This window comes from Porites lutea, chromosome 1, assembly GCF_958299795.1.
Source record: "Porites lutea chromosome 1, jaPorLute2.1, whole genome shotgun sequence".
Taxonomy (NCBI): domain Eukaryota; kingdom Metazoa; phylum Cnidaria; class Anthozoa; order Scleractinia; family Poritidae; genus Porites; species Porites lutea.
Genome location: NC_133201.1, coordinates 16,972,282 through 16,987,731, shown reverse-complemented (window position 1 = coordinate 16,987,731; position 15,450 = coordinate 16,972,282). Strand labels below are relative to the sequence as shown.

The following is a 15,450-nucleotide window of genomic DNA, read 5'->3' as shown; positions in this document are numbered from 1 at the left end:
TTAAGAATTTGGAATTCTTAATCTAATTTCCAGACCCCTTGCATCATTTTGTATAAAATTAATAGTCTCGTCATAACCTGTAACTGTCACCTTAGATCACTTTTAAGAAATCATGACTGGCAAACGAAACGTGAAGTTTGTATAAAAATGCGAAAGCTCGCAGAGTTAAAAAGCAAATATGTAAATGTGACGACTATATCCTTTCTTTTACTATAAATGGGAACATTTTACTTCACAACTAAAATTCAGCGGAATCAGGAGTGTTTTGTTATCTTATTTTATTGTTCTTTCATATACTGGTGAAAAAGCCCTACCTATGGCAATCTCAATCTATTTGTTAAGTAACAGTATTGTATAATCCTATAACTTGACATTATCAAGACTGTTTTGAGGTCCAGCAAGAAAAAAGTGTTTATTTTCTGCTACCAATATGTCGTCTCTATCGCACACATAATACCCTAAGCTCCGTATAGACACAACTAAATTGTTCACGAACAAACCGTTTAAAATAACTTCCTTGAGCTTACGGCATCTTTGAAGCAAAAATACAAAGGAGCGCTCGATTTCGAAGTTGTTTGTCGAGTGAAAATAATTAACACATATCACTTGTAAGTCAATGCAATTTCTTGCAAGCGAACGTTTAATGTTCTCTGTACCTAAGAGTTCGTTACCTGCAAAGCTTAACTGTTGAAGCCGGGGCATACGGGGTAAAAAGGTCTCAAAATAAACAAACGCTAATGGAATAGATGAAATATCTAAGCAGGTAACACTCGGACAGTGAAAGAGCAAATCACTGACGCTTTGAACGGTAACTGGATAGCGTCGATGAAGAAAGAAAACCTCTAACAACGGAAAGCCGTCCATTATGAGACGAAGAATTTCATCGGTCAGCGCGCACTTTAAGTAGCGCAGGCGCTTTAGTTTTGGTAATACCGCTGAAAGGCCGGAAAATGACAGTCGATAACAGCTTAGCACGTTTAACTCAATGATATTGGTGTTTTCCCAGTCGGCTGTTCCTAGGTATTCGTCTTTTATATGGGTCCCTTCTAAGATGAGAGTCTTTAGCTTTGGGCAGTTGCTCAATAGACTTGATAATGATTTCCCTTGGATGTTGCGACACTTTGCGAGAGTTAAAGATTCCATAAAGGGGCAGTTCTCAGCAACAAGCTGGATACTATCATCAGTGACCCAGTCACATTGTGTACAGTCTAAGAAACGGAGCTGGTGTTTTCTGCTGAAAATGCTTCTAAACAGTCGAGGACTGATACAACAGTGAAGACCTGCAGAACGAAAATAAAAAGAAGATGGAGCAATTTTCAGTTCGAGCAATAAACCTGTTTTTAAATTACTCAACTTCATTTTATTTTTCGAAATGACTCTGAACTTTATTAAATTTCGAAATAAATTGGAAAAAGCAAAGTGCATAATTTAAAATATCCTTTTAACACTAGAAAAAGCAAAACACCTATTTAAAAATTAGTCTTTAAGAGTTAAAACGTTGTCACAATCGAAGATACAAAAAGGAAGTGAAAAAAACTAAAACCAGATTTTTTTACTTATCGATACATTGGTTGTCACATTAACATTGTTATTTTCATTTTTCTCAGTGAATTTTCGACACCGGTATTAAATTTCGCGAGGATTTAAATTCGGGTGTCTTTAATTTCGCAGTTTCTTAACAAGCGAGAAAAACGCGAAATGAAAGACCCGCGACATCAAGTACCAATAAAGTACATAAGTTCTTGCGCGCCTTTCCCTTTTCTGTATACAGCTATTTCGAGAAAGGCTCTCGGAAAAAAGTACACGCGGTATTCCAGAAAGGTAATATGGGATATGACCCATACACTGTTTCTGACATTGTAGCTGTCCAACCTACTTTTGCTGCTTCGCTTTAGCACTCGGAAACATAGTCTATCGCCTCTCGTGCCATCCCGATTCAAAATTTCTATGAAGAACAGTGATCTCAAAACCACCCACAATACCTTTCGGGATTGTCGCGTGCACTTTTTCCGACAACCTTTTTCGAAATAACTGTAGACGCCTATAACTCAGCCTAATTAAGGAGTTTAAGCCATGCTTACCTCATTCCCAGGGCTTTTTCCATAGAAAATAGGAGGGGCGGGAAGACCCTGGGGAAGAACTTGATGGGATAGTGCTGATTAGTAGAGAAATTCTCTCTACGGGTGGAGTGGTCTGGCTGGCTAGGGCCGACTCATGACACCCGCCCTAACTGTTCAATCAATTTGACGATTTGTGTGCTTTCTTTAATTGATCGAAAAATGTCACACGGTTTGACCAACCAGGAAAAAGTAGGCCTATCGATATTTGCTGACATTCATCTTCATGTGCGTGGAACTCAGAATTACTTTCCATCTTTATGAGGTGATTGACGATTGCGATTATGCTACATCGTACTACACTTTCTGCATTATCTTAAATTTATGTGAATCTGTGGGTTGTGCGTGGAATGCATGATTTCCAAGCTGAATTTCTACACTTTCTATCCTTTTTTTATGAGAAATAATGAACTGTGTTCCGTGCGTTATTCTAAAAACTATGTACAATAAAACAATCAAGAAATTCGTTTTTTTGTGAGGTTATCGGTAATAGTTACGGTAGAATTTCTCAAAGTCCGTCGCTTCTCGTTTCCGGTTTCATAAAGAATTTCTAGCTTGGGATCGCGCTCGAGAAAAACTGCGTGCTCGACATGTGAGCAAGTCTAAAGTTAAGGTATCTATAAGTTTTAACATAAAAACATCATCCAATAATTGTTTATTAAATGCTCGTAAAATGACCCTGTCAATGCGACAACTCAAGGGACACCAGATCTGAAGAAAATCGATGAATTGTTAGATCAGTAAAGCTTCTTAGTTTGGGAAATACCAATGAAAAGTTTCACTAGTAACGAGCGATCAACACATCTTCTCCTTGTTATCTGCGCTAAACAAAGACACCGATTTACTTACCTAGATATTTCAAGTTGTATGCTTTTTGCAAGATATCCTCAATTCCAGCAGCGAATCCACTTGCGTTTCTTAAATCCAGAAATATTAAGGTTTCCACCTGATCCACTGTCCTTTCAAGCCAAGGCCCGATGGAATGGAATCTGCTGTTGTTCAGACTTAAACTTTGCAGTCGATGGCAGGTTTCAAATATGGTTTTTAAAATCTCCGTGGTCACCAAATTCTTACTGAGGCTGAGTTGTCTACCGAGGGGTGCAAACATGGTATTCAAAAGCCTCAGTATAATATCCTCTCTGAGCGATCTGGCGTACGGTTGGAGATCAAGGTATGACCAGAGAGAGCTGTCACGTGACAGTCTTTTCCAGGTCCGACAAACAAGAGCAGCTCTGAGAAGATCTTCCTGTGAAAGAAAAGAAAACACCTCCAACCAAATGTCATCTGGTAAGGAATCCATAGTTATCACTCGTAGAGATAACTATGGAGAGATAATCATTAAATTAGCAATAGAAGTTGTATTTCAACTTAAGTAACTTGTAGCCAGTAGTAAAAGAATTTTGTTAGAAATTCTGTTCCTGTTTGTGACGTGTATAACGTGTGCGCGCACACAAACGTCTCCAGAAAGGTAAACTTTAATGGCAACGCTGAAGTAACAGTTCCATTCACAGGATACCTTCCCAAGCCTTCAATGCACTTGGGTGACGTAGCCGAGACGAACGGCGGGGGAACACAGAAATTCGCTCGTACAACGTGACCGGAAACACGTAGGCCGTGCGGAATAATGAGACCCAGGAACTAATCAAATTCTGATTTACTTTACGAAGAGGTTCACTACCAAACGGCGATCTTCATCTAAGAATTTCTACTGAAGGGAAAAGAGGCCAATGTAAAGGAAACAAAAAGAATCCGAATAAGTGGGCTGAGGAATTCAGGAAAGAAAATTTCCTTATGACACCGCGTAAAAACCGTTTTTGCAATTTGCCCTACACATTTCAGGGTGTTACATTCGTTGCCATAGTGACGTTGACGAGAATGCGCGCGCATAACTTTACCGAAAGGGAAGGCGTCACAGGCTGATTTAGCAATTGAACGGGAACGTCAGTTGACAACGAAGCGCAAAAACCAAATAACTGGCTTGACCAATGGCAGAGTGGCAAAGCCTCCATAAAATGCACAGTCCGCAACATGAGCAGATGATGTGGTGTAGTACTGATAACGTATCCACAAAACTGTCAAGAGAACCGATCCCCTTCAATCCAATTTATTTCCTATTCTGTAAATTATGTTTCTTTCACATGCATAACACCTCTAGACATCAGTGTACCTTATACATTAATCGTATTTTCACCTGCTGCACAATCAAAAGTTTAAAAAAATTCAGTGATAAAGTAACATTACTCTCCTTTTCGAAGAGCCTCTTTTCCCTGGAGAGATGGTTGTAGGTAACGAGCCTGAACTCACTTTACACATCGAATATGATTATTCAAAACGCTTTACTGAGCCTCTGCGACAAAGAGAAAGTTTTCTTGGAGCCTGCCGACCAAATATAAGGTTGCCTTCTATTGGGAAACCCGGATTTAGATTCTGAAATCCGGATTTTGGATTTTGCAATCGAACGCGAAATCCGTTTTCGGATTTCACCTTCGAGAAATCCGTCCTCAGGGTTGATTTCAATTTAGAAATCCAAATCCGGATTTCATGGATTTACTCCTTACCGTTCGATTGGGAAATCCGAAAAAGGATTTCTCATCGTTGAAATCCGTTTTTGGATTTCGCGTTCTATTACAAATCCGAAATCCGGATTTTAAAATCTAAATCCAGATTTCCCAATCGAACACACCCTAAGTATTGGACAACAAGTCATTTTCTATTCCAACACCTTGGAAATGAAAACCATTTTATGTCCAACATCCACAGGATGCAAAAAACGTGGCCGTAATAAATTACATCTTACAGCCATAAAACGAAGACGTCAATTCATAAAATCTGCTATGATAGAATTTTTTGGGGACGGAGGACTTGCCAGAGGGTTATAAATTAAAGGGGGATCCTCTTTAGATCTCATATATCAATTTATTTTTCTCCACTACGGAAAAAGGTACGTACATGTAGAGTCCATAACCAGGTATTAAATAGAAACTAAGGCAAAACTGGCTGATAACAAAACAATTCTTTATGAGGAGGCTTTAAACGAAAAAAGACAAATATTGAATTAAAAAAACAAATTTGATTTGTTTTTGTGAACAACCGCCGTTTAAAAAAAAGGGGAACGAGAAACTGTGCGTTATTATACTTGATTGGTCAAACTGATAGTATCTGCTAAAAACTTCGCTGTGCATCACCTTTGTTATCAGTCTCGATTATTTGCTTATTTTTAAAATAAATTCGTTGGTATTTACACAAGTTAATCTAAAGGGGTTCGGCTTAACATACTGACACTGCGGAATCTTCATCACACTCTATTTCACTCTTCAGTCAAGCAAGCTTGCCATTGAAGACAACTGGATCGTCCTTTTGTCCTATGATTGCATATTCTGATGTTTTTCATTTTATTAACACTATGTTCAAGTATTAAGAGCAGTGAAATTTTTTCCCACGATGTGAGGCAAACTTCCCGCTCAGAATATTGTAGATACGCCTAATATCACTTCGGATGCTTGTTTGGCACGCGCAGATCACGTGTATGAACATTGATCATACTGAGCGGAGGGCGTGAACAACCTTTAAGGTATCGTGGGCTCATACTCGTCAGTCCCGTGTAGCGGAGATGCAGTAACTCATTCACTCATCATAATCTAGTAAAGTGCTGTCTTCACTATGACCACTACGAGACGTTAGATTATTCTGAAACAATAAAAACGAATACGTTTGTCACGAATTTCTAATTTTCCATCCTTTGGAAAGACTGCATTAATCGGATAAGCATGAGCATGTGCTGCTTGTTGCTAAGACACAGTTTCCAACCCACGTCTGCGCTTGTTACAACGGGCGCAGCGGTTTATCAATAAACAGATGCTCGCAGTCGAAAAACCAGTTTGACGATAGAGAACAAGTTAAACTGGTCCAGAAGTTCGGGCTTCGGCGACTTCAGAGGCTTGACGCTATCAGGCACAGCCTCCAAAAAGAAGACAAAAAGAGGTTGTGCTCACCGCCTGCTAATTTTTACGCACAATCTGACCAATGTTACTAAACAACAACAAACTCTGCCATCCCAAACACCTTACAGTCTGCAAAGAAATCGTTTTACTCGACCCTTTAATCACAAAATGGTAGACTTACGAATGATAGCAACTAAAACACGCCTACAAGTAAATGTGTTGTCAGAGATAACAAAGTTCAATTTTGTGAAAACTATTATGTTTTGAGCCAAAACAATGTCCGCTAAGGAAGGTTAATACATGTACAGAACAGAGTTCCATGCACTTACTCTGCTGGACTCAAGAAGTTGCAACTTGACTGCAGTTTCATTCAGTTCTCGGTCAGCGGATAAAAGTTCCTATAAATTAACAAAATACAACCTCAGACACGTTAGCTTCTACACGTTCACATCACGCGTAGTCATTTATAGGGGCATTGAGATTGAATTTTTAGGGAAAATGGGGTGAATTGAGAATAAACGAAAGAGGGGAAGAAAAGAGTTTACACGTAAAAAAGTAGGCAGATTTAGTTTAGCACAGACAACGCAACCACAGTTTCGACGGAGCGCACAGATCTTAGAAACGCCGTGCCTTAACCAACGACAGAGCAGCACATTGAGTAGCCTGTGTACAGACCCGCCTTCCCTCAGGAAAAGAGGAGGGAGGAGGCGGGGGGGCTGTACACAGGCGACCAATTTAGCACCGTCCATAAATTTCAATTCAGCAGTTTTAGACCGAATGAAGTTTCGTTAAGATTTTTAAGGGGAAAATGCTGAAATGTACGAAAAACAAGGCTTCAACCAAATTACCCTCTGCATTTCAGCAGGAGAGGATTTCAGTTATAAAGTAGGTGCACTGTAAATCAGAAAGATCTGTTTTAGCCCTAAAAATGGGGCCGTTTTGGTAAGTAAAATACAGTCCTATTTTTGAGTCTAATTTAGCTCCCATAAATCAGGGCCAATACAGTCCAGCTACCTAGGGTTGATTTGGACCCAATGGCCGAAATGAGCCCCAGCGTAGGCTGCAAGAGCCTTTAGATTGGGCTGTTTTCGCTTGAACTGCGTTAAATGACTTCAGGAGGGGCTGGATCAGACAGTGACCTGCGGGGCTGAATCGGCACTTTGGGGCTGAAACAGATCTTTCTTGTTTTCAGTGTGGTCATCATCTCTACACGATATGCCACTGTAGCCACTACACACATTCTCAAAAGCTTTTATTGACTATTTTCCAATTGCCCATAATACACTCTGTTTGCCCCCCAATTTTGCATAACTTATTGTCTTAAAATGCTCTTGGGAAAATGCAATACTCCCAGGAGCATTTAAAAACAATGGTTTATGCAGAATTTGGGGGGGCAAACAGAGTGTATTACGGGCAATTGGAAAATAGAGAATAGAATTCTACTTTTACCATTTATTCTATATAACTTAACTCTCTATCTACAATTGGCGACAAAATTAATTGAGACACTTTGTCCTAAAGGGCCTGTCTGACTTTTTGCCACCCCCTCGGTACAATGTTGAAACAATGTAGAAAGTATAAAACACCCCAACTTTGAATAGAGGAGACAGAGGAAAGTGTGGATTGTTTTGTTCTCCGAAGTTACACCATTTGAGAAAAATGTCTCAACACTGTTGTTGCCGATCTTCTTCTGTTATGTAGTCTGAAATTAAGTGAAGCTAATTGAATTCAGTTATAGATTGCAGAATAAAATATTACCAATCCAGGACGACCACATCATACCGTAAATACATGAAAAACTCTCCCACATTTCTTACTTTTTTGAGTGACTCTATTTCGTAATTTTTCCTCTTAAGTTTCTCTGCTGCCTTTTTCTTTTTAACTTCCTCCTGTAACGGAAATTACATACACAATTATAAACAACTATTGGATGAGGTTCCTGTGATATTCGGAATAATCAAGGTCGAGGAAAGTGTTATTAATTGAGCCGAAGGCTGAGGCAGAATAAGAATTATAGATGCCTTGTCTTGGCATCTGACTCATCTCCATAATCATTCACTAAAAGTAATGGATCACGACGACGCATATTTCCCCTTCGTTACGGTCGTTGCCATTTTTAACGGTCGACGCTACCATTGGTAAGGTACATGTAATATATTCCCTGGATTAATTAAGTTACAATAAGGCCAGAAGTAAAGGAGAGTGGGCGCAGTAGCCTGTTCACAGTCACCTATTTTCTCGTAAGATCGTCGAGATCGAGAGCTTTGCGTTACGGGCTGCCATCTTTCATGAGTGTCAAAACTACTAAGGGGGCGGGGGCTGGTTTGGGAGGAGGCAAGAAAAATAGGGGGACTGTAATAACATCACTGGCCGGGCTGCTTCAGAAGCATGTTGGTTTACGCGATTCATCCTCAAAATACCAAAAATCTTTCGTGTGTTTGCGCAAGATGCGCCTTATGTGTTATGAAAGCGTACGTTTAAAAGAAACGAGGACTTGTCAACGACTTGTCAGTGTCGGCAACTTAAACAAAACCCGTTGTCAACGCAAATTAACATCCATCGTTTAATGAACAATCAAACGCCTGCGTTGCTGGTACAACGCGCTCCGTGGACACGAGCTGCAGTGATGTTATTACAGTCCCCCTATTTTTCTCGCTTCCCCCCAAACCACCCCCCGCTCCTTAAGTAGTTTTGACACTCATTCAAGATGGCCGCTCGTAACGCAAAGCGCTCGATCTCGACGATCTTACGGGAAAATAGGGGACTGTGAAAAGTCTAGCGCGCAGCCGAGCACTATGAGTAAGAAAATTTGGTTATCTATGCATACGAGAATATTTGGAAATAACGTGACCGTACGTGTTCCGTCCGCACCACAGGTATACCAATGTGAAATAATTCAATCAACAGGTATAGCAACCCAAATGCAACACTAGGTTTTTTGGCGGGTCATCGCATGGCCACCCGGACTTCTTAGAGAGAAAAAACAACAACAAAATCGAGTCTGACTACATTTTTTTGTCTTTACTGGCGTGAATAACAGGGAAAGAGGTAAAGCGTTAGATACAAAACAAAAGAGACGAATTTCGTTGGAAGAAAAACATGGAAATTGGCGATGAGAAAATGAGAAATTCTAGCGGCCAGCGAGGTGAAAATGAGCGGCAGTGAAAAAAAAGCGAACAAGGACACAACCAACAACAATTTTGGTGAGCACATACGACATTTCCTATACAAGATGTGTAACTGGGACGTTTCACGTTGTCGTCGTGCAAAATGTACAAAAAAGCGTGCTGCACTTGCAAAGCTTTTTTTTGCTAATAAGAACAATTGATATTTTTTGCCGTTATCGTTGCCGTCACCGTTTAGCATTACATGATTGTATTTGTTTGTTTAAGTGACTCAAAACATAACATAATATACACTTCATTACGACTCCTCTATACGGGGCTATTCTGTCGTAATATACAATAATTAACAATTATCCCTCTCGCCCTCATGGCCTCTGAGTCAATAGCCCATGAGGCTGAAGGCCGAATGGGCTATTGACTCAGAGGCCATGAGGGCGAGAGGGATAATTGTTTTAGTAAAATCCAACTAGCTGGTCAAAAATATCGAGACAAAACAACTTTAGCTAGCAAAACGCGATTCAGCCGCCATTGTTTTGGTTTTCAAAGCCGGCGCTTTTCCCTACTAGTGGGCTATAACATAAAGCCTAGTAGTAGTTCAACCAATCAGAACACAGCACTGATAATAGACCACTAGTTGGATTTTACTAATAACAAATATACAATAATAAAATTACAATGGGGCAAAAAGTATATTAACGAGAGCTTCGCTTTTAGCCCTGGTTAAACCTATACATTGCGTTTTTGAATAGTCGTAGAAAAGGCTAGGGTCACCTATTATTGATGTATCAGTTTTAAGAAAGACAGTTTACTAGTTTATGTACTTAAATTTTTCCAAATTTTGGCGAATCGGTGTTGTAGTATAGTGGTAAGGGAGAAGGATTAGGATACGAAAGGTCCGGGTTCGACCCTGGGTCACGATTGACCTTCTTGTTAATAGAAACACTCTCAATCACGGGTGAAAACTGTTCTAACAAGTGTCTTAAAAATGGCAGCAACCGTTTACGAAAGGGAACTTTGCCACAACTAACGAGTGCATGGACAGTGAAACAATATTTACTGTATATTATATAGTATACTTATCATTCAGCACCTTGTATCTGGTGTGTTCGTCCATGTAACAGCTATGTGTTTGTCTCTTTGTATCACGCTCATCCATATCCATGGCGAATTTCTGGACACAAGTAAAAAAGCCAACAAAGTTAGTTGTTTTTTGCCGACAAAGTTCTTTCACAAACCTTTCAAAACTCTCTGTGTTTCAAGTGAGGGTAGATCGGATGCGAGAATGAAGGAGACCACATTTAGTTTTTCTCTCACGGGCAGTTTTCTGGCCTGCGAATGCACCCTGCATTTAGCCCCGCCGATCCTCAAATCTGATTGGCTATCAATTGTACCGATTTCAGCACTAATAGGACAGTACGCGTCATGCCTAAGTAATTGGACAGTACGCGCCATCACGCGCGCGCTTAAATAGCTTTTTTTGTCCCTGCTAGCAAAAAACTCTCGGAATTTCTCGTGCTTTGATTAAATTTGTTACAGTCATGGTTAATTGGTAACAGAACTTCGTGTCGTCCAATTCGGTCTGTAATCATACTCGTGATTAAACAAATCGGGTTTATCACTCGTATGATTAACGATCGAATTGGACTCCACTCAGTCGTATTTAATACCATTATTAATTAGCTATGTGAGGTAGTGTTGCTTACGAGCTCTTATTGTGAGCTTGGTTTACCTGTTGTCACAGGTAGAATAGAAGTAGAACTGTCAGTCAAGGTGGTTACTTGGTTCTTGCACATTAAGTGTGAAAATCGTCACCCGCGAAGAAGGTGACACTCTGGTCGTGATTTTCGCGTGCTTGAGTAATTCGGTTGCTTTACTATTCCTAAGAAAATAACCAGGGACTACGCGTAGTCCGCTATGACCACGGGACCCTTTGTCACGCAATCCTTCCTAACAGAATACGTGACGCGCCAAAAGGACGTCGCTTTTTAATATGAAGTCAAGAGGAAACGCAAGAGCAGAACTCCATGAATTAGAAGAGCATCACACTGTTACGTCTGTTACCTCAGCATGCATTTCGCCTTCGCTTTTGTGGTAGTCCTCTTCTTGGGAGGCCAGCTTTGCCCTTAGTTCACTGACTTCCTTTTTGAGAGCCACAATCTGCTGTAAAGCTTGTTCATGATTTGGAACTAACGTAACAAAAAAAAAACCATCTTATCGACTAGAAATACGTCTATTACACGTAACGTGTCCCTGGCGAAGCCTAGGTTACGGGCCAGCAATAGATACCATGTAGCACGAAATTTTTGCAGGAGTATATTTTTGCGGATTGGTGATTTTTTGTGTTTTGCGGGAACTAATTCTTCCGATTAGGACAGACTGGTTTTTCTTGCTGGGAATTAGTTTTTGCGATTTTCAGAAAGTACCCAATACCCAGCATTGACAATATTTTCGTTGTTATTGAGTACGTGCAATAGAAATGCATATTTTCAAACAATATAACTACGGTGTGCGTCAATATTTCATTGTAAACCGCTTTGTTTCTGAACGAAAGAGATAAGTTGTAATTGAACAGACACGATTTCTTAGCGAATTTAAGTTAGAGAATATTTAATCTGGAGTAAATTTTTGCGGAAAAAAATTTTGCGGTAATTTTTATTTGCGGGAACTTATCTTTGAGGATCGCTGAAAAAAATCGCAAAATTAGAACCCGCAAAAATTTCGTGCCACAAGGTGGACCATTTTCAAGTTACCTATCTTTGAAAATGACTTTTAACGCAAATGAAAGTCATTTTCACGAAAAAGGTTTTGCAATTTGGCCTCATTTTAAAAGTGAGGTTTCATCTGTGGAACACGGAAATGACTTATTAGTATATAAAGCCAACCGTTGTCTAAATTGCGATGCAGACGAATTTTTAGAGTGGGTAAAAGCTGCTTGTTTATGATCGTATTGCTGCGGCCGCCATCGTTAATTTCATGACAGAGGAAAATTGGGGAGATTAGAGATAGGAACTCCTCGACCCTTTTTTCGAAATGGAACATAGCTGTAGTAAACGCTTGAAACGCAAGCCAAAGGCACGATAAAAGTTTCAAGTTTAGGCCCGATTTTAAATTGCCTGTGTAAAACGGACTTAAGGTGGAGATCATTGCCTGGTTAGCCCCAGCTGCGTATCACTTCTTTTTCAAAATTTTTTCGCGACATTCATGGTTCAACCACCGTCAAGGTAGACTGTGCCAGACTCTCAGTATGTAGGGACCTCGTCAAATAAACACAAGCCAAGCGAAAATAAGACGGCGCGCGATCTGGGAAAGAGGGCGGTGGCCTTGATCAGGCTACTGTCAAGGTTTGTACGCAACCAAGCTTATTACTAGTCTGCTACACAGGAGCGTTGCGTGACGACACAAAAAACCGCTGTGTAGCAATCTAGCTTATTACCCAAGAGTTTTTTTTCCCGAAAAGTGGAGACATAGTTTGCGTGTAGACATCTCCCATTTCACGTGCCAACAAAAGAAAATAAGGGACGTCTTTCGCATAATTTTCACTCCAAATCTTCTGCTCTTTTGTCACTTGAAACAGACTGGAGAATGAATGTAATGTGATTGCGCTTAAGTTTTAGAAAAAGCTATGTACATTTTTTATCCATGTGGATTTCGTCAAAGCTCTTGTTTAGGCCCTGCGATCAAAGACGTCAGTCTATCATGTAAGACAGATTTACTTTCAAGACTTACGTGGTGGTTTAAATTGCTCCAGTGTTTTTGTTCGGCCTCTAAGTTCCGCCAGAGCCTCTTTTTGCCTCGCTATCACTAGCTCATGTCTCTCTCCTCGACATCGCAGTCCAAGAGCGTGTAATTCACCTGTCATGAGATTCTGTAGAGAAAACCAAATAACTGGTAAAAAAGATTAGACTTGACTTTAGCGCAATTAAACTGATGGCGAATTAACTAAAGCTTCTTTAGTGGTGCGTGACAAAATTGGAGCTTCGCGTTGCGTGACAAGCTAGACAGAAATTCCAACAAACAGGAAGTCGAAGTCCGAAGTAGACTGACATGGAAAAGAAAGAATTAAATGGATAAATGTAGATTTGAAGGAGATTTTTTTCATACTCTAAAAACTGTATTTCTAATAACATCGGAGATATTAAGAAGTTTTGAAGTGATTTATTGGTGAAGCGTTAATCAAAGCCTCTGTGACCTTTGCATGAAAGGTCGCAGACACAAAGCAGTAAACCAGACATTTTAATAAAAGTAACTAAACAAGAATGTACGGACTACCTGGAATAAACGGCGCAATGTTTAATCAATGCTAAAACCTCAAGTACTGAAAGCTTGATTTTACGTTAACTGTAATCATATTAGTGAAACGAAAATATAATTATCACGATGTAACACGTATTGAATACTGAATATTGTTACCTCTTTCTCAATCATCTTGATCTTCTCCTCCTGCTCGTCAATCTTTGTGGCCAGTTGTTCTTTGTATTCAACCAGTTCAGTTCCCTTCTTGACCGTGTCCCGCTTTTGCCTTACTAACGCCTAGGAACAGTTATAAACACCAGTCTCAGGCTCTCAGTTGAGTTGCAACGATCGAATAGAAAAACTACGGTGAAAAAAGGACGGGCAAAGACTGGGGAGAGACAACGTTATCTACGCGGCTGTTACGGGATTTACCCTCTTTTCATTCTAGCGTTGCCTTTCGTTTCGCTCCTCGCAACAAGTTTGCTTTTCAGATTCTAATGCACTTTTATGTGTGGGTTCTTTAACGTCCCACAGTTTTCATAACAAAAAGACAAAATTTAAGTTAACTTTATATTAATTAAATTACGTTGTTGTACTGCTTTATTTCTTTTGCACTGTACTAATTCAACCATTAATTCAGTTTAAACGCTTTTTCCTGTAGTAAGGTAAATGTGATGAACAATAAAAAAAAAAGTCCCACAGTTTTCATGTGAACAAAGGCTGCGGCCATACAGAGCAAACTGTTTTTTCTCCTTATCCTTTTGCAGATGACAAAACAAAGGCAGCATTTTCTCTTCAGTTATTTGACGACCACCACGAGTGTCGATCCGGCCCGGGCGGGCAGTCCGGCCGGGGTTTGAACCCGCGACGTCCCGCTCGGCAGACCGTCGTTAAGCCAACCGAGCTAATTAAGCGGCGGTTGGCAACCCGAGTGATCTTGAATCATATTATCCTGATCTGGACAGCACTGAAGATATTTTAAACATAATAATATGTGGGTTATTCATGGTCTTACATCACACGGGGGGTGACAGCTCTAACAAGGGCTGTTTCGGGAGAAAAACAAATTTATTCCGGGAATCTAGAGATTTTGCCGGGAATCGGGAATCCTGGGAATTTTTTCGGGAAATATGAGATATTTTCGAGACATTGAGCAAAGATTTGATATTACATGTTATCAAACAATACTGATATACAGTGATATGCAGCCAGTGTATTCGCTGTATTCTATGTATTTTGACACTTGAAAACGGCTGAACTCCCCATGATATGAAAAGACCATTCAGCAACGATTCCAACTAAAATAGCATGAAGTTCGAGTGCGATTGAGCACGTGCAATCCCCAGCGGATTGACACAAGAACAGTACCGGTGCAAGGCACATACTATCAGTTCACACCAGATCCGATCATTCATCAGTTCAGGGTTATTTTTACGCTGCACGTTAACGAGTTTTAAGAGCACATTCCACTGATTGCATACTGGAAAACTTGAAAGCAGTACGTAATAAGTATGTAAGAAAAAAAGGAAACTCATTTAACCTTGTTAAACACAAATGAGGCCATAAAAAGTAGTATGTCTGTGAAGACTCTTTAATCATCCTGATCTCGTCGGGGTCCTTCCAACTTTGCTCGAAAATCCCGAATCCCGATCAATATGCGTCCGGGATAGGAAAATTTCGGATTTCGACAGTGGTTCTAAAATTTTCAAATGAATTCATACAGTGACACCACACAGAGTATACTTAGTTGAAGTGATATCCAAAGCAATTTCGAAAACCGCACAACTTGTATAAAATAAAATTGACTACTTCTGCGCGAAGTCACGCGAATAAAAATAAGCATAAAAAGGACAATTGATTTAGAGAACATTTTGGACAGAATTTGTCCTCTCAGAACGCTAGAAATGGCGTTTCAGAGCACCAAGATTTCAAAATTTTCTGGGGGAGCATGCCCCCAGACCCCCCTAGTGGTTGGCCCCTTCACTGCTCGCCGGATTCATCGGTGATTAAAAAAAAAAAAACACTATTTTAATA

At 40.1% G+C, this 15,450-nt stretch overlaps 1 protein-coding gene and 1 pseudogene across 2 annotated transcripts; both read right to left on the bottom strand.

Moving 5' to 3' along the window:
- Positions 1-268: 268 nt before the first annotated feature.
- Positions 269-3,546, bottom strand: LOC140935698 (S-phase kinase-associated protein 2-like). Of its 2 annotated transcripts, XM_073385281.1 has the most exons (3): positions 2,967-3,546; positions 2,082-2,140; positions 269-1,280 (listed from the first exon to the last, which is right to left on the bottom strand). In XM_073385281.1, exons 1-3 carry the CDS (start codon positions 3,415-3,417, stop codon positions 1,209-1,211), a joined length of 582 nt encoding a protein of 193 aa, XP_073241382.1. In that variant the 5' UTR covers positions 3,418-3,546; the 3' UTR covers positions 269-1,208. The 2 variants fall into 2 exon arrangements, with proteins under 2 accessions (XP_073241382.1, XP_073241375.1); XM_073385274.1 differs by lacking the exon at positions 2,082-2,140 and having other exon boundaries at positions 270-1,280.
- A 1,303-nt stretch (positions 3,547-4,849) lies between these two features.
- Positions 4,850-15,450, bottom strand: part of LOC140946023 (uncharacterized) — a 54,571-nt pseudogene continuing 43,970 nt past the window's right edge.

Bases quoted from the DNA above. Each gene is read 5' to 3' on its own strand.
- LOC140935698 (XM_073385274.1), bottom strand. From the start codon at position 3,417: ATGGATTCCTTACCAGATGACATTTGGTTGGAGGTGTTTTCTTTTCTT. The intron at 1,281-2,966 runs GTAAGTAAATCG...TTCGTTCTGCAG, and splicing joins ATACAACTTGAAATATCTAG to GTCTTCACTGTTGTATCAGT.